This window comes from Chenopodium quinoa, unplaced genomic scaffold (genome assembly GCF_001683475.1).
Source record: "Chenopodium quinoa cultivar QQ74 unplaced genomic scaffold, ASM168347v1, whole genome shotgun sequence".
In the NCBI taxonomy this organism is placed as follows: Eukaryota; Viridiplantae; Streptophyta; class Magnoliopsida; order Caryophyllales; family Amaranthaceae; genus Chenopodium; species Chenopodium quinoa.
The window spans coordinates 5667159-5686724 of NW_018743850.1; the positions used below are offsets into that span (position 1 = coordinate 5667159).

Sequence of the window (19566 nt, forward strand, 5' to 3'; positions counted from 1 at the left end):
ATCATTTCAAAGAAAAAATCAAACAGTTTAGACAAATATGGGGTTTATGACCCTTAACTCCTAAGTATGACATCTCATACCAATCTAATCTTTAACGAACCAAATACCCCTAGGTTCCCATATAAACCACACGATATCTTTGAATATTTAAAATTACTCCCCCCATTCACAAAAGCTCTTCTCTTTATTTTATTTTCGAGCATTTTATGATGTTCTTTCCATTTCTTTTTATAATGTTCTAACATAATTTTTTATTCCATTTTTTTTCCAAAAAAATAGCTTTTATAAAATTATATATGTACGGAAAAATGTATTTTTTTTTCTAATAAAAGTGTCACAGTAGTCTTTTGCAAATTAGCCACCACACGGGCACACGATCTCATCGAATCCGACTCAAAGATCCGAATTGACACCTGTGAAATTTATGGTTTTTCATAAAAAAATAATGATTTTTCAAATTTATGGTCTTAAATCAAATTAAAGATAGATCCAATCCGGCCTAACCTGCAACCCAGACATCTGAATTGACACTTGCTTATGAAGTACTCCCTCCGCATTTTATTATTATCTGCTCCATTTCTCCATGCATGGAGTTTTAGAAGGAGTAGTTGGAAATAATAAAATATGATGGAGGTAGGATTGATTGAAAAATAAAAAAATCTAAAAAAACAAAAGTGAGTATAGTGAGGAGGAGAGAGAATATGATAAAGATTAAAATAAGATATAAGGGGACCACTAGTGGGGAGAAAAATCATAGATAAAATACAAATATAACATACTTTTTATCTTCTTATTTTGCATATATAATAAAATGAAACATGAAATATAATGAAAAAATTGATTAGACAAATGAGTATATTTAAACTTCATATTACACCATATGAATGCTTTAAATATATAATAATATCTGAAAGTATTGGGATACAAATTAAAAAAGAATGAAATTTAATCAATAAATTTTCTTATATGATTACATGCATTGATAAAGTGTATATGTATAATTTTAAGCTATGTTGTTATAGTTTCTTTTTGTTATGTTCCTCGTGTTAGAATTAGGAGAGAAACCAATTAAAGCATTCAAATAAAACAATACACACATTTTACAATATATTTTATGATAGTAGAATATATAATAAATAATACATAAATAGCTGAAAATTAAAAGATAAAAGAATGTTATTTTTGTCTAAAAAATGTAATTAGTAGGAAGATTCTTTATTATAACAGGAATATTTTGAAACTTCTTAATGAAAAATACTAAAAGAACAAAATAAGCAAATGAAATAATAATATAAGATACTTATAAAAGATTTGCAATAATATTATGACACTAATATTATACTAAAATTCTCAAAGAAGTTTTTGCAAGAAGAGAAGGAATGGTTTGGACTTTAGAGGGAAAATAACAGCACCAGGAAATGACACGTGTCATTTATGGTGTATGTTTTAGTATTATGTTATTGATTGTTTAATATTTCCAAAAAAGGAAATTGAATAAGTAATAAAATACGACCGAATAAGGAAAATGAAGCAAGTAATAAAATACGAAGGGAGTAATGAAGTGTGTAAAAAAAAGGCTCTTTGACATCATCAAAGTGAAAGGCGGATAGCTCAATTACAAGAGATAACAAAGCAAAAGTATACCATATTTTTTTTTATTCAAATTGTACCATTGATATCAGGGCTGCCAAATGTGTCGTGTCGGGTTTGTGTTCGTGTCAATATTAAACGGGTTGATATATCCTCAACCTAAACCTAACCCGTTTATTAAACGGGTTGAAAACCCTTGACCAAACCTAACCCGCTTATTAAACGGGTTATCCGGGTAACCTATTACCCACTTATGCTATTAATTACAGAAGACTTTAAAATGAAACAGTATTGAAAGTTGTCCACCCAAACCAAAAATTTTCCCCGCTAAAAGTTTTTACTAATACATATATACTACTAAATTACTGTTGATAGGTTTTGGTGGGTGTGGGTTATAGCTTGTGGTGGTTGTGGTTCGTGGCAGGTAGGGATGGTATGGGTTGGAGTTTTGGTGGTGGTTGGTTGTCGGTCAATGGGGGTTTGAGCGGCGACAGGTGTTGTTGAATGGTGAATCTGGTAATGGTGTGTTGAGGTTAATTGGTGGGTAAGGAAGGGGAAGGGAGGTGAGGTGGTAAACTGGTAATGGAGAGGAGAGGAGAGAGAAAGAAGCTGAAAAGGTAGAGAGAGAAAAAAGGGATTTTTTTAATTAAATTTTTTTAATAAATTATCAGAATTAAAAGTTAAATTATTTTATGATAAAAAATATAAAAAAAAATCAAATAATAAGGAAGTGACACATGGCTTAGCAATCGATTCAATGGGTAGGGTGACCTGTTAGGGTTGCTGGGAGAAAATGGATAATAAAGGTTGGATTATTCTAGAATAATCAAAAGGTAGGATTAATTTGGGGGAACCGCCAAACGTTGGATTATTCTTGTTAAATTTTCCTTGTAATTATATATTACAAATTATTGCAAGAGTTGATATTTCAAAATTAAAAAAAAAGAAAGAAAAAAATACTCCTTCCATCCCTTTTGGCCAATTTTAAGTCCCAAAATGATAGTCCCATTTGGTTTTTCAAGTACCATTAATATTAATATTTTACCAAAATTCTCTCCAATTTGCAACAATATTTGTGTCAATTTAACTTTTCCATGTAAATTTTGTTTTTTTATGTACTTTATTCCTTTCTCTCTCTACTTTTTTGCATACCCAATGTAAATTTACCTTTTCAATGTACTTTTACTACTTATTTATGTTTATTAATTCCCTTGAAAATTGCTCATAAGGGACTATCAATAAGGGACGGAGGGAGTATATATACATTTAAACTATTTCGATGACATATTCTATTTTGCTTAGTAACATTTTAAATTTATAAATTTAGTGAAAAATATGGTCAAACTTAATGCACTGAAAAACTTCAAACTAGAAATGACCTGTTACTACGTAGATAAACAATTTAAAGCACAAACATGGAGCAACCAATTCAGGTTGGTGTTTATCATCATCAATTCAAAATTTTAGGAATCCAACAGTTGCCCAAAACAAAATAAGCATCACCTTTGTGTGGCGAGGCCACGACGACTCAAAATTCATTGCACAAGACTTTGGACGTTTTCCCAAAGTAAGCTTAAGTAGCAAAATATATACGTAAATGGTTGCGTGGCAAAAGTATTTACCAAACTAAGCTTTCAGGGTAAAACGCTGTCTCGTACAGCGTTTTATGCCCTGGTTTTTTTTTTATAAAAAATTCAACTTAAAAACGCTGTCTCAGACAGCGTTTTACATGTTGACTTTTGTTTTTTTAAATTTCGTAATTTTTGATATTAAAAAAAAAATATTTACACTAAAACGCTGCCTGAGGCAGCGGTTTTAGTGTATAATTTTTTTTTTTATTTTTTTTTTATTTTTAATTTCTAGTTTAAAAACAAAAAAAGAAAAAAAAATATTATACACCATTGCGGTATGATCGATGGTCAGAATATCGTGACCATTGATAGAGAAGCTAATCAAGTTGCGGATAAGTTGGCGTCTTGGGGGTGTAACAGGCTTCAAGAAGGGGGTCGTAAGGTCTATACCACCTCTGCTGATCTTCCTCCTCAGGTGTGTTGATCTCTTAATTACTCCGTATCTCTTTTTCTTTTTTTGACGGTACTTTATTAACTATTTTGCCTCTTCTTTTCTTAATAATTTTGATGCCAACGTTCTTAAGGTGCGACTTATTTTTGTAAAAAAAATTGTTTACTATCACTTTTTAATTTATCACTTTAGTGGACAATTACCATTTTCACAAAATTTGTCAAATAGTAGTGGCGCAAAAAAAAAAAAAAAAAAAAAAAAAAAAAGAAGAAAAAAAAGTAGCAGACAATTATTTACAAACTTAGAAGTATAAGGTAGTGCCATCGAAATTTCACACAGTACCACCAAGCAATCACATTTTTGTACCAAAATCAAATATTATTGTGTTAATTTTTTTGTACCAAAACCAAATTCTTTTTTTTACCAAATATGTGATTTTTGTACCAAAATAGTACAGTGTGAGACTCAAAGGGTGTGGTGCTAAGACTTATTCCTAGGTAATTGTTCGAGTGTGGTGCTAAGATTTATTCCCGAGTAATTGTTTGCAAAAGTAATAACTTAAAAAGTACTCCTTCTGTCTTATTTTTTGTCCTATTAGACTTTTCACCGTCTCCAAGATGCTTTTTATAACATATATAACTCCATTTCTATACCATAAAAATTTTACAATAAAATAAATCTAACAAGACTCCACATGATTATATTATCTCTTATTAATTAACAAGAATTTATGGTCAATGTTTTTAAAGTTTGACCAATTGATTTGCAATGGGGCAAAAAAGTGGGGACATTGGGAATAGTTTTTGAAAAAAAATCTCAAAAAAATTTAATTTTTTTGTCTTCACCTTGTTCTTATTCTAAATTGGATAATTAAATTCTAAATCAAACAAAGCCTAAATCAACCATAAATTTAAACGAGATTGAAAAATTATTGTCAGACTAGAAAGATTCATACCAGATCAAATCATATTAGAATCTCTAAAAAATCTTGACGTTAATATACCTCAAATAAGGTGAAGAGACCATACTTCGTATTTTAGTCTGTCACTTTAAAGACATCTAACTCTCCAACTTTAGGATATGTTTAGTTTACCTTGTTTTTACTTATTTAGATAAATAAATAAATAAATAAATAAATAAAAATTGATCATACTTTATCGATTTATATGTGGTTTTTTAACGTTAAATATCTTTACCATATACCCTGAGTTATTTGTTTATTCACCATATAACTATAAAACTTTTCAAATATACCCCCGAGTTTCACAAAAAGGTCACCAAATGGTCAAATGACAAACAAACGTTAACTTTGCTACTCATTAAGGCTAATTATGCCACGTGGCATCCTATGATTGACTTTCTTTAAATTGTTTATTTAATTAATAATTTTTTTAAAATAAAACACCCTAGCCGTGCCACCTTCCCTGCCCCCACCCCTGCTAGCCTCCTCCCCTACTTCAGCGTCAGCACACTCTGGCGCCAGGCCTTCACCACGCCGGCGACCACCACCCTAACACCCCACCACCACTAGCAACCCCACGCTCTCCTCCCCCAATCTCTCTCCTCTTGCACGAACCCAACCCCTCCCCTGCTCCGGCGCCAGCACCGCCACCACCTAGCTCATCCCCTTCCCCCACGGTCGGCGCCATACCATCCCTACCCAATTCCGTCGCGCCCTTCCCCTTTAACCTCCATCCCGAACACTAGATCGAGAACCCTCCACCCTTTAAACACTAGATCGAAAATCGGGTATGGTGGTTTAAGGGGAAGGGAAAGGAACGCTAGCGTTGGGGGCCGGGGTATTGGTCGTCGGGGGGGGGGGTGGGGGGAGCTTATACAATTTTTTAATTTACAGTAATAATTTTCAAAATGACATTAATACGCGGTAATAATTTTAAAAATTACATATTGATTAATACACATTATTACGAATCAAACAAGACCCTACTTGATACAATTTATTTTCTTCATATATTATTGTACAAATAAGGTCAAAGTTTAGTTAAGTCAGATAATTAGATCGGATAAAAAAAATTTAGATTAAATAAGATCAGATAAGCAAAAATAAGGTAAAGTAAACATAGCCTTAATATGTATCATTGTGTACTTCATGACTAGTAAGTGTAGGAGCAATAGCATTTTATAGTTTTTTGTTTAGTGAAAGAAATTAACCACAATGTCAACAAGATATTAATACTTGCAATGATGTTTGGAAAAGCAAAAAATAGCATAAAATAAGACTAGTAGATCGATTTCTCTTATATACAGCCCGGTGCAAGCCTCAAGGTGCCTTTCAGTAATTCAGGAAAGCACTTAAATTTTATATACAAGTACATATATTAACGAACTTTGCCTATTTTTTATTTTATGAAATTTGTCAAACTATTTTTAATTATAATATAAAGAAAATTTGAAAAATACCACCCAACAATTATATTTAATTTTTACATAACCACTAACAATTTATTTTTATTTTTTACTTTACCACGAACAATTGTTCAAAACCTTAAAAATTACTACTTGTTTTCCAAACTCCTTTATATTGACGTTATAGTGAGCCCCCCCTCTTCAATTTCCCTTTTTTCCCTTCTCTTCTTTCGATTCTCACCTTTATTTTTCCCTCTTCTTCCCTTTCTCTACTTAATTTGCGAAAAAAATTGTGATTAATGCGGCAATTAGGGTTTTAATTCACCATTTTTACTCATGCCAAACAACAATGCAACACCGATTTTATAATTATGTTATTAAAAGGTGAAAATAGATGTGAGAATCGAGAGAAGTGAAAGGAAAAAGGAGGGAAATTGAATAGTGGGGCCCACTATGACGTCATTGGGTAAAAAGATGGTAATTTTTAAGGTTTTGTAGAATAGTTGATGATAAAATAAAAAAAAAATAAGACTGTTGGTGGTTATGTAAAAAATGAGTATAATTTCGGTGGTATTTTTCAAATTTTCCAAATATAAAGTTACACCATTTCTTTCATCATATCAAGTTTATCTATTTCTTTGCTCATTAACGGTAACAGGTGGCTGAGCTTATAAGGCATGAGAAATCTTCATTCAGCAGCATAAGAGAAGAGGATGACAGAGAGGGGAATAGGTTGGCAAGAAACGTCATTAAGTTAGGGGCCGCGGTTGTTGGAGCAGTAGCGTGGGTACTATGTATCGAAGAGAATAAGGGTGGTAGTCCTACTGCTGCTGCTGCTGTATTACTGCTACTCTGCTTTGCTATTCTATGGTATATGTACAAGCTCGTGTCGTCTTTACTATGGTATATGTACAAGCTCGTGTCGTCTTTACTATGGTATATGTACAAGCTCGTGTCTGGTGAAAGCTCTTCATCCGAAAGTTATGATCATTGTACCCTTCATTACAGTGGATCTGACAGGAATCAAGTCCTAAGCGGGGGTGCAGGCTGTGTAATTAGAAATGAACATGGAAACCTTGTATCGCGGCAGCTTACAACCTTGATCATCTCTTCCCCAACGAATATAATGTTGCTATAGCTGAAGCTATTGCTTGGAGAAACGGGTTAGAGTTGGCCAAAACCCAAAAGGTTAAACTTGATCGTATATATGGTGATAATGAGGAGATCATAAATCGCGTGCTTGACCCAGAGTCGAGGCCTTCTGGTTTCTCTTTCTTGAATGAGATTATCGACGAGATTAAAAAGGCTCTATGCGAACAATCGATTGACCCTAGATCCCAGGTCCAACGCATTGGAAAAACAGCTAACAAAACAACTAATGAATTGGCATTTTCGGGGTCTGAACTTGGGTTTCGTGTGGAAAAGAGTTATGACAAGGAAGAAGACCTTCCTTTTAAGGTTGCCCAGTCATTCCAGCAAGATAAAAGGATTTGGAGGAAGGTCTGAACTTGGGTTTCGTATGGAAAAGAGTTATGACAAGGAAGAAGATCTTCCTTTTAATGTTGCCCAGTCATTCCAGCAAGATAAAAGGATTTGGAGGAATGGTGTCATGGACGGTTTTTGCTATACAAGGTACTAGTTTATTTGTGTCGCTGTCGTGTATGTGCCAATAATGTGTGTATGGTACACCGGACTTTGGTACAATATGTAGTAAAGCTCTGCCTTCTGAATTGTTCAGTAATATAATGTAGTAGTACTCCGTATGTGTTGTGTGTCGCCTGTCGCGTGCCAATGTGTGTATGGTACGTCGGACTTCAACTTTGTTGGTATGGTGTAAAGCTGTGCGTTTAGAAGTGTTTAGTTGATTCAGCAAGATCAAATATTTAAGGGGCTAGACTTACTTTGGTACTAAGCTCTGCCTTTTAGGTGATCAGTTGATTCAGCAAGATCAATATATGTTTTAGCTTAGGGAAGTGACTTTCAAATAAGTAATCTATGTATTTGTAATTTGTGAGTGTTTTGTTAACATGTAATGAAAGCTTAAATAAAATCTTCGATAGAGTGTAAAACATATTACTATGCTTGATGTCTCAAGCACCAATTTAAGCTTTCGGTTGAGTTGGTCCTTTAACATGTTATCGGAGCCAACGTAATACAAAGGTTATAGGTTCAAATATCATCCACCCCCCACTTTCAAGTGGAATATTTCGTGCAGGTATGAGTAGTGCCCATGCTGCATCCACACTTCAAGCCCAAAGAGTTCTTATCAACAGTATTACGAATATGTATGGAAAACAAAAATGACAGCACATAGTAGTATTCTGTAATTCATAATCAAAAGAACAAGACCAATGTGAAAAAGAATTTGTAGTATTTAGAATAAAAGAACATATAGCTTTAATCATAGATCAAAACAATACTTATAGCTTCACGCCTTCACTTCAATCAACATATGATAGTACAATGTCTACTACAAGAGGAGGGGTGAATTGTAAGTATATAGAGAATAGTGAACTTTTTGCGGAATTGAAAAATGTAAGGAAAGAGAGAACACACGATATAGGCTTTTCGAATATTTTCACTATGTAAAGACTCTTTTACAAAGGTGAAACTTCTGCCTACACTCAAGTTCCTTTAGGAACTCAAGTATCCCAGCTACGGTCCCTCAACCGCAGCTTGACTCTCTTGCTTGATTCGACTCTGAATCACTTACAACTCTCTAACAGACTCACTTAAGTCTCTTAGTTACAATTCTCTCAAACCCCAATCCCAAATTACAAAAGTAATTATAAGACTTTTCCTAATGCACTAGAGAAGATTAAGACAGAAGGGAACTCAACACTCTTTTATATTGAACGTGAAAGCTCTTAGAAAACTTAAACTCTTTAAACTGAATGTTGTACGTTGTAGCTTCCAAAATTATATTAGAATCTGTTGCATGTCTTTTATAAAGAGATGAGAAGTCTCAATCATATTTCCCACTCCTCCCATAACCCACGTACACCTTAACTTGGGGAGTAAGTCAAAAGTGAACGTTGATCAGAGAGTGAGGAATATGATCTCCCTGGCTTTTCTCTTAAACATCCAACGTGCTTCCTTAAGAATAGATAACCAATTTTACTTGGTCAAATAAAATCAGTTAGAAGATATTTATTTATTATTTACAAAGATTAAACTTTAAATAATTATTTAATTTAAAAAATAACAAATTAAACTTATCTTTTAATTAAACAATTATTTATCTTTTACCTATTTACAGAAAATATATCTATTTAAAAACTGATTTTATTTTATCCTTTAATTAAGGAATAAAACTGATTTTATATTTTACGTTAAAACATTTAGTTCCTTACTGAGTTCCTCTCTCCTCATAAAAACTCTAGTGCTTACAGTGAATACTAAAGACTGGGATTTGTTCTTCTTCTTCTTGAAAGCTTGCATACGAATATCGAAGCTTCCAATTCAGTTGCTCCTACTCCGAAACAGTTAATTGTTATTGCCTGAATCTTTTCATTCTACCAAAGGCTATCAAACACCATTAGTCAAAGTTTGTTTGTTTGTCAATCATCAAAATACCAAGAGGTTCAACAACATATGTTGTTATTTTGACTAGGTGTATATCTTCTAATAACTTGCGCTGGGAAATGGACTAGCAAGGAAAAAGCGTATCTTGAGGTTACCAAAAAAAAAAAAAAAAAAACAAAAAAATCCCTTGGCCACATGGAAATTAATTTTTTTTTTTTTGTTGTTTACTTTACAATGCAATCCTTTTATGCTCCACATCTCAGGTGATACACTCATACTCACTTAATTTACTTCATCAACATCCGATCCATCCATCATTCATGGATGCATTGGGTAGATCGGGTAAAAATTTAGGTAAAATAAAATATATAAGGGTAATGCTATATGTAGCCCCAAGGGATATATATATATATATATATATAAGCATTAAATACACTCTTGAAAATTGTATAAAATTAGAAATTCATGATAAAAACACGCGCAAATCAGTATAATGAGTGTTTATATTTTTATGATTATCTAGTTTTGTACGATTTTTTAGTGTGTATTTAATATATAAATACAATTTTACACTTTCATAATTAAAATCAATATTTGAGAATTAAAATCAAGCTTCTAACATTCTTTGAAGCAAAATTGGCAAATGCTAGTATATCTTCATAATCATTTGTTTCCAAAATTTCGTTCTTAATTGCCTCGTTGATGTAAACTGAATAGACATTAGAACTAAAAATAGACTACTCTCTTAATTTTGCCTAAAAAATATTGGTAATCTAGTACAATTAAGTGAATTATCCATTTCTATTCTAAAAAAAAAGGTGAATTATACATTTAAAAGAGATAATTAAGGGAATTCAATTTTCAATTTTATTTAGAAATTCAAAAACTATAGTCAAAAGCATTAATTTCATTTTGGAAAAGGTAAAGAATTGGAAGAGTTGGATTTTGTTTGGAAATTGTGGGCTTGTTTTACGAGTAAGATGATGAGGTGGAGATTTTTTTTAGTTGAAGTATTAGAACCAGATTTATCTAAATTTTGGACCCTGATTTTTGTCGGGTCAAAGACGGGCCTGATGGATCGAATATGGCATGGTTGGATCTATTATCAATCGAATTCGACCCAATTCGTCATCTGACTTATCAATTATTCATTTAAATTCAAGTTATCCATATTTTTGGATTGGGTGAATGATTATCTATCGCGTTTGTACGATGTTACCACCACTACCTCCAATATATCAATTTTACTTCTCCAACCACCATATCCACCATTCCACTTAAAAAAAATTTGTGACAGAATGAGTGAAAGAAATTTCTCACGTCTGATCAGCGTCATTACAATTGCATCATCCTTCAAAATGCTGTTGACGTCACTATTGTATTATAGTGTTTAGGTGTCATTCACTTATAATTAAGGATTAATTAATTTAATTATCATCAAAAGAAGCCTACTCCTACTCATCATAGTACGAAAAAGCAATTTTCATATTCTGCTTGTCGGCACACTGAATGTCTTACTATCGAAGTCTACCATTAGTCCACTCTTATCCATGAGGTCGCCCTAAAATTATTAAAAAACTTAATCCCTTCATTATAAATTGTAAAGTATATGTCCACCCCTTTGATAATAAGTGGTTTTTGATAGCCTTATGTTTTTTTTAGTGGTTTGGGCACCCAAAAGGCCGGCCAACAACATTCAATTTGAAAGATAGTAAAAATTTGGTCATTAATAATTATAATTATATACATAAAATATTACAGAACTAGTTTAGGTTCCATACATTGTATGGGGATTACTTATAATTAAGTTATTACAAAGTATAATATTCTATATAAGTAAATTATGAAGTATAATATTGTATATACATAGAATATATTCTCTGAAAACTTGACAAAAAAATATTGTAAAAAGATATGTCATATCATTTTTAAGGAATAGGAAGTATATATTTAGAAAAATTAATCAAGATATTTCTATAACATTTGTATCACTAATTTCGTAAAAAAAAAAAAAATTAACAAAAAAAACTAAAGACATATCAGGTGATGACATGTGTCATTGTTGGTGTGTCTTTTAGTATATAATTATTGATGATTGATGATTGATTATTGATTATTGATGTTAGAGGAAAAAAAAAAGTTGATACTTGAAAAGTATGTATAAGTAAACTATTCTGACGACATATTCTATATTATAGAGTAAGATATGAATTTACAATTTTAGTGATAAATATGGTCAAGCTTAATATATTGAGTTCCCTTATAACTCGAAATAACATGTGTGTTGCGTAGATAAACAATTTATAGAACTAAACAAGAAGCAACCATTTCAGGTCGGTATTCGTTATCATCAATTTAAAATCTTATGAACCCAACAGGGCAACAGATGCCAAAACATAATAGGCGTCGACCTTGTGTGACAAGGCCACGACGGCTTAAAAATCGTTGCACAATATGTACTTTGGATGACGGAAGTGGTTGTTTAGACGATATTGAGGTTTAAAGCATTTTAAGAAGATGTATATACTAAATCTGTTTCAAATATATTGCAACATTTTAATTTGACTAATTTTATTTTTTGATGATTAATAGCTAATTAAGAAAGAAAATAAAATCAACCAAAATAATTTTGTGGTAGTCATCCTTAAAATGGCTACCATTATACTACTTTTTTATTGGTTGATTTTAATTTATTTTTTAATGCCAAATGTAATTATAAATAATTTATCTAATTTTTAAAATTCAATTATTTATTTTGAAATATTTTTTTTTAATTTCATAATTATTTCAGTTTTTTTTAAAGAAAAACCATCTTTTATTATAACATAAAGTTAAAAAAATAATTCATAAATCAATTATAAAAATATTAAAACTAAATTTTAAAATATAAAAAAATATTTATAATTATTTTTGATATAAAAAATCAATAAAAAATTAGTACGGAGTATAATAATAGTCCATAAAAATTTTATAAAAAGTGGAAGATTCGGGAATACTAATATACGAGGTGGGCGCACACTAATAATATGCTCTTCTAGAGTTCTGATAGTAATAGTACTATAAGTAAATGCTACTCCGTAATTAGCACAAATTCAGCATAATTAAATTAACCAAAAAAGATTAACCAAAACTCTCAAAATTAAAAAAGATGAGCAATAATCAATGGTCAATTTTACGTGGGAGTACATATGGAAAAATGTACACACTTAATTTTGATGGATCACATAATAATCAAGCAAACAAATGTGGTGCTGGTTGTGTTATAAGAGACAGCCAAGGAGAATTGGTTGTTGCAGCTGCTTATAATCTTACTGAAACTTATTCCGAATATTGCAACGTTGCTATTGTTGAAGCTGTTGCTCTTTGTAACGGGCTGAAGTTGGCGAAAGAACGTAACCTCAACCTCAATCTCATTAAAGGGGATAATACGGAGGTCATTGATCTTGTGTTGGGCCGTAGTCGAAGCCCATCTAGACCGCAGTTAAGCGGGATCATTCAACAGATTGTTGGTATGATCGATTGCTTTTCTCAGAAGATCGTGCCTATTAACAGAGAAGCTAATCAAGTTGCGGATAAGTTGGCATCTTGGGGGTGTAACAGGCTTCAAGAAGGGGGTCGTAAGATCTATACCACCTCTGCTGATCTTCCTCCTCAGGTGTGTTGAACTCTTAATTACTCCGTATCTTTTTTTCTTTTTTTGAAGGTACTTTATTAACTATTTTGCCTCTTCTTTTCTTAATAATTTTGATGCCAAAACGCTTTTAAGGGTCTAACTTATTTTAAAAAATTGGTCAACCACTATCTGTTAAATTATCATATTTGCGAACAATTATTAATTTGACAAAATTTGCACAAAAAAAAAAAAAAATTAAAAATTAATTTGACAAAATCCGTCAAATAATAGTGGTTCCAGTATTAAAACACAGTACCAAGCAATCACATTTTTTTTAACCAAATTTGTTTTCCTAAAATATGTTGTTTTTGTACATATTTATTTGGAAAAATTGGTTTTAATAATCCCAACTTTGAGCGATTTTCTTTAAATAATTTTTTTTTTATTATTATTCTAGAATAATTCCAACTTATATAAGTATCTTCCTAGCTAAAATAGTCCGATGTGTTATTTTGTTGATTTTGCTTATCCCTTTTGGGACTATTATCTATAACAAAAATTAAAAGTTCAGATTATTATCTATAACAAAAATTAAAAGCTCAGATTATTATTTTCTTTAAATAGGAAAAATTAAAAGTCCATAATAATAAAAAGTTGGGATTATTTAAAGAAAATCATCAAAGTTAGGATATTAAAACCAATTTTTCCTATTTTTTTTCGTACCAAATATATGTGATTTTTGTATCAAAATGGTATTGTGTGAGATTCATAGAGTGTAACACTAAGACTTGGGGCTTGTTTAATTCACCTTATTTATATGCTGATCTAATCTAGTCTAATATGATCAGATCTAGTATGATCTGATCTAATTTAATTGTCTGATTTGACCTATATGCACGATACTATAAAGAAGACATATATCAAGTGGGGTCTTGTTAGATTCGTATTAATGTGTATTTTATTAATATGTAATTTTTATAATTTTTTTTATTACCTACTTAAAGATATTTAGCGATAAAAAACCGTACATAAAACGATGATCAGATTTGAACTTATTTTTTCTGATGTGATTTAAACTTATTTTTATTGAAACAAGGCCTTACTTTTAGGTAGTTGTTCATAAAAGTAAGTTGAAAAGATTTCCTATAAATTTTTATACCATCTTGCTTTTATTATGAGATAAAAAATTATGGATTAGACTAGAAAAATTCAAACCAGATCAAATCATACCAAAATCTTTGAAAATTCAGACGGTAATATTAACTCTCCAACTTAAAACTATGAGGAAACCATACCAAATACCAAATACTATGAGGAAACCATATTTTTAGTTTGTCAAATATTAACTCTCCAACTTAAAACTATGTTAGTTCACCTTAATGTTAATTATTAAAGATCAAATCAGAAAAAATAAGTTCGGCTTATGATATATCATTTTAAGTGTGGTTTTTTTTTATTGCTAATAAATATTTTTAATTTGTATAAAAATAAATACATAAATTACATATAGATAACATTCATATTATTATAAATCAGATTAGAACAAAATTAAGTCAAATTAGACAATCAGATCAAATATGAAAAAATAGGTTCAAATCAGAAAAAAAATAAAAAAAATAAAAAATATTATGAATCTAATTAGACCTTGCTTTATTATTATTTTTTTCCTTATATATTACTGCATAAATAAGGTCAAAGTTTAGTCAAATCATATCAGATTAAAAAGTTCTCATCAAATTTGATCAAGGAAAAGAAAAGTTCAAATTAGATTAGATAAGCAAAAATAAAACGAATTAAACATAGCTTATATGTATGTCCTTGTCACCTTGTGTATTTCATAACTTATGAACGTTATTTACTAACATGGCTAAATCTCCATTAAAACAAGCAATAAATGACAATGCACCAATGCAAACTACATGACTTTTCTAGTCTTAAACAAAAAATAATAGCTGGGAAAAAATCAGAATGGTAACTTTAAGGGAATTTGGTCTATTTTGAGACATAAAATTAACAAAAACTTAATGATGTTAATCATTTATTGTGATTAATACATAATTACTTCCTCTGTTTTTTATAAGCTAGAGTCAAATTTGCACATTTGTCGAGACACAACTTTGACCATCAATATTCTTAGTGAGAGATTAATAAAAATTATGAAAAAATTAATTTATAAAAGTAGACATTATGACAAATCCAACAACATATTATATAATCATATTTATATATTATATATCGGTTAAAAAAGTAAAGTCAATGATGACATGAATAATGAAAAATCTCAACTCTAACTTATAAAAAAAAGAAAACGGAGAGAGTATCATTTATAGGATATACATTGTTCATTCAAAAAATTTCGGGGATACACACACGATACATTTTTTCAAATCCTCAAGAAGTCCAGAGTATACGGAACAATTTCCATTTTTTTTTGAAAAAAAAAAAAAAACTAAACTACGAGTTTCATCAATCATCATCAACACATAAAAAGTAAATACAGTACTTGCATTTTTTGTACATATGAATGAAGAAGTGAATAACATTATAAAAATGAAGAAAGTAGATGATATTATGTACATACCTAAGTATATATAACTAATTCAAGAAATTTAAATACTATGTATAAATGTACAATAATATATGAGCTGTATGAGAATCAAGTCTGTTCAATTGTTTGCTCATTCAATGGTAACAGGTGGCTGAGCTTATAAGAAAAGAGAAATCAATCAGCAGCAGAAATATAGAGCGGCATGACGGAGAGGGGAGTAGCTTGGTCGAAGATGTCGTTAAGGTAGGGGCCGCGGTTTCTGGAGTAGTAAAGGTAGCACGGGGACTATGGGATATGTACAAGCTCATGTCTGGTGAAAGCTCTTCATCAGAAACAGAAAGGTATGATCATTGTACCCTTCATTACAGTGGATCTGACAGGAATCAAGTCCGAAGCAGGGGTGCAGGCTGTGTAATTAGAAATGAACATGGAAACCTTGTAATCGCGGCAGCTTACAACCTTGATCATCTCGACGAATATAATGTTGCTATAGCTGAAGCTATTGCTTGGAGGAACGGGTTAGAGTTGGCCAAAACCCAAAAGGTTAAACTTGATCGTATAAATGGTGATAATGAGGAGATCATAAAGCGCGTGCTTGGCCTAGAGCGGAAGCCTCCTTGTTTCCCTTCCTTGAATGAGATTATCGACGAGATTAAAAAGGCTCTATGCGAACAATCGATTGACCCTAGATCCCAGGTCCAACGCATTGGAACAACAGCTAACAAAACAACTAATGAATTGGCAATTTCGGGGTCTAAACTTGGGTTTCGTATGGAAAAGAGTTATGACAAGGAAGAAGATCTTCCTTTTAAGGTTGCCCAGTCATTCCAGCAAGATAAAAAAATGTGGAGGAATGGTGTCATGGCCGGTTTTTGCTATGCAACGTACTAGTTTATTTGTGTCGCTGTCGTGTATGTGCCAATAATGTGTGTATGGTACACCGGACTTTGGTACAATATGTAGTAAAGCTCTGCCTTCTGAATTGCTCAGTAATATAATGTAGTAGTACTCCGTATGTGTTGTGTGTCGCCTGTCGCGTGCCAATGTGTGTATGTTACACCGGACTTCAACTTTGTTGGTATGGTGTAAAGCTGTGTGCCTTTAGAAGTGTTTAGTTGATTCAGCAAGATCAAGTATTTAAGGGGCTGGACTTACTTTGGTATGAGCTCTTCCTTGGGGTGATAAGTTGATTCAGAAAGATCAAATATATGTTTTACGGAAGCGACTTTCAAATAAGTAGTTTATATTTTTGTAATTTATGAGTGTTTTGTTAACATGTAATGAAAACTTGTTCTCAAATAAAAATCACAACACATATGTAGTACTCGTAGTATTTTATAATTCATAATAAAAAAAAAAGACCATTATTAAAAAAAATACGAAATATTTAAAACTAGTTAAAAAACATAATAGTTTAAATCATACTCCGTAGTGTATCAAAATATTACGATTACTTATAACTTCACTTCAATTGACATACTACATACGTAGGTTGTTATTATAAGTTTATGACTAGGTGTATTATATCTTCCAACTAGCACAAATGGATTAGCTAGGGAAAATCGTATCTTGAGGTTACCCCTCCCCCCCAAAAAAAAAATTAAAAAATAAAAAATAAAATAATAATAATAATAATAATAATAATAAATAAATAAATAAATAAATAAATAAATAAATAAATAAATAAAAAAATAAATAAAATCCCATGGCAGCATGGAAATTAATCTTTTTTTAACATAATTTTTTAAAGTTTTACCATGCAATCCTTTCATGCTACACAACTCTGATCATACACTCATACTCACCTAATTTACCTTCATCCATATCCAATCCATACATCATCTATGGATAGGTGAATCGGGTGAAATTATATAAATACAATTAAAATTGTACTTTCATAACTAAAATCACGATTTGAAAAAAAGTGATTAATTAATTAAATTTTGATACATCTTTCTTATATTTGTTTTTTTACCAACGTAAAAACACATGTCAATTCCTAACATTACAAATAGAAATTAAATTATTAATTTATTTTTATATTTTTAAATATATATTTTTAACGAGTAGATGGATGAGTCTGGTTATGGATTGCAAGGTTGTCTCCGATGATTTGAAGGTCCTGTTCTAATTACAAAAATTAGGCCCTAAAATGTTTTAAAGGACCATTTTTTTAGAAAAATTTGAATTTTAGCACCACAAAATAACACGAAATGGTTTTTAACACTATCAAAAAAGAAACTTTTAATTTGATACCACAAAAAATTTAGAAAATTGGATTTTAGACCACTTAATTAATTTCGTCCAAGAATCCGTTAGGTAGGGTCACAGTGCCACGTGCGTGTCGCCATGTTATTGGTACGGTTACAAAAAAATAAAAAATAAAAAGGATTAATACTGTTTTTTAATCCCAACTTTTACAAATTTATTTTTAATAATCCCAACTTTGGATTATTCCTCAATAATCCCAACTTTAGAGTCGGTAATCATTCTTCAATCCCAAAAACCGGTAACCTGATGAATGAGTAAAAAAAATTTAAAAAAATTATTTGACACGTGTCAGATGTTAATTGCTACAAAAAATTAAAATTAATAAATAAAATCAAATAAATTAAGAAAAAAAAATTTCTTTTTCTTTTTTTTTTCTGTTTTATCTTTTTGAAAAAAAAATTTCTGTTTATTTCTTTTTAAAAAAGTAAATTAAAATAAAACCAAATCAAAATAAAATAAAAAAAATCAAGAGAAATGAAAAAAAATAAAAGGAATTTCTTTTTTTTTCATTTTTTTAAAAAACAAAATTTCTGCTTATTTCTTTTTCTAAAAATATATTAAAATATATAAAATAAAATAAAAAAAAATCAAGAGAAAGGAAAAAAAATAAAAGGGAATTTTCTGTTTTTTTTTTAAAAAAAAAAATTGATTCAGTAAAAAAATATGGACCACTCACGTGGCGACACATGTCATATGTGAATTACGTTAAAAAATAAAAATAAATAAATTAAATCAAATAAATTAAGAAAAAACAAAACAAACTCCTTTTTTCTTTTTTTAAAATTTTTTTTCTGTTTTTTTCTTTTTCAGAAAAAAAAAATTGGTTCAGTAAAAAAAATTAAAAAAAAAATTGTTCAGTAAAAAAAAAAAAAAAAAATTGGACCACTCACGTGGCGACACGTGTCCAACAACCTACAATAGAAGGTTGTTGACTTTTGTTGACCGGTTTGGGTATGAAGAAAGATAACCCACCTTAAAGTTGGGATTATTGAGGAATAATCCAAAGTTGGGATTAATAAAAATAAATTGGTGAAAGTTGGGTTAAAAAACAGTATTAATCCAAATTAAAAAACCCTAAAACTAACCCAGTCACCTCACCACTACCATCGGCACCCTTTCCCCACCCCATCCGCGCAGTTGCAGCCCCTGCTCCACCTCCGGCGCACCCCTTCCCCAGCCCGCGACTACCGAAACCCACCCCCTCCTTTTCCCCCAACCGTAAACCATTCGCAGCCCGTACGTTTCCCCACCGAAAACAGTCGCCCTTCTAAAAGAATGACAACTGAAATTGGCCACTAACAATCGCTATCGACCGATTTAATTTTGGGGATGAGTGGTCGATATCGACCCTATTAGCCGATTTCGGCCATGAGTGGCCTATTTTGGCCGGGAAAAGGGGAGCCGTTTTGGGTGGGAATTGACTGGCGAACGATTTGGTGCTGGGGTAATTGATTGGCGGGCGATTTGGCGGTGGGGAATGGGTGGTTTTGGTGGTTGGGGCTGGGGAGGAGGTGCACCGGAGAGGGGCATAGGGTGGCGGCTACGCGTTTTGGGTGGGGAAGGATTGCCGGTGATGGTGGTGGTGCGGTTGGGTTAGTTTTAGGGTTTTAAATTTTTTTTTTATTTTTCT

At 31.2% G+C, this 19566-nt stretch overlaps 1 protein-coding gene across 1 annotated transcript; it reads left to right on the plus strand.

Moving 5' to 3' along the window:
- The first annotated feature begins 12522 nt into the window (after positions 1-12522).
- On the plus strand, positions 12523-16989 carry LOC110686084. The gene is made up of 2 exons (XM_021862667.1): positions 12523-13159; positions 15813-16989. The coding sequence occupies exons 1-2, from the start codon at positions 12653-12655 to the stop codon at positions 16554-16556; spliced, it is 1251 nt and encodes a 416-aa protein (XP_021718359.1). The 5' UTR covers positions 12523-12652; the 3' UTR covers positions 16557-16989.
- Positions 16990-19566: the final 2577 nt, after the last annotated feature.

Coding starts and splice junctions, on each gene's coding strand:
- LOC110686084 (XM_021862667.1), top strand. CDS start 12,653: ATGAGCAATAATCAATGGTCAATTTTACGTGGGAGTACATATGGAAAA. Junction 13,160..15,812: donor CTGCTGATCTTCCTCCTCAG/GTGTGTTGAACT, acceptor CAATGGTAACAG/GTGGCTGAGCTTATAAGAAA.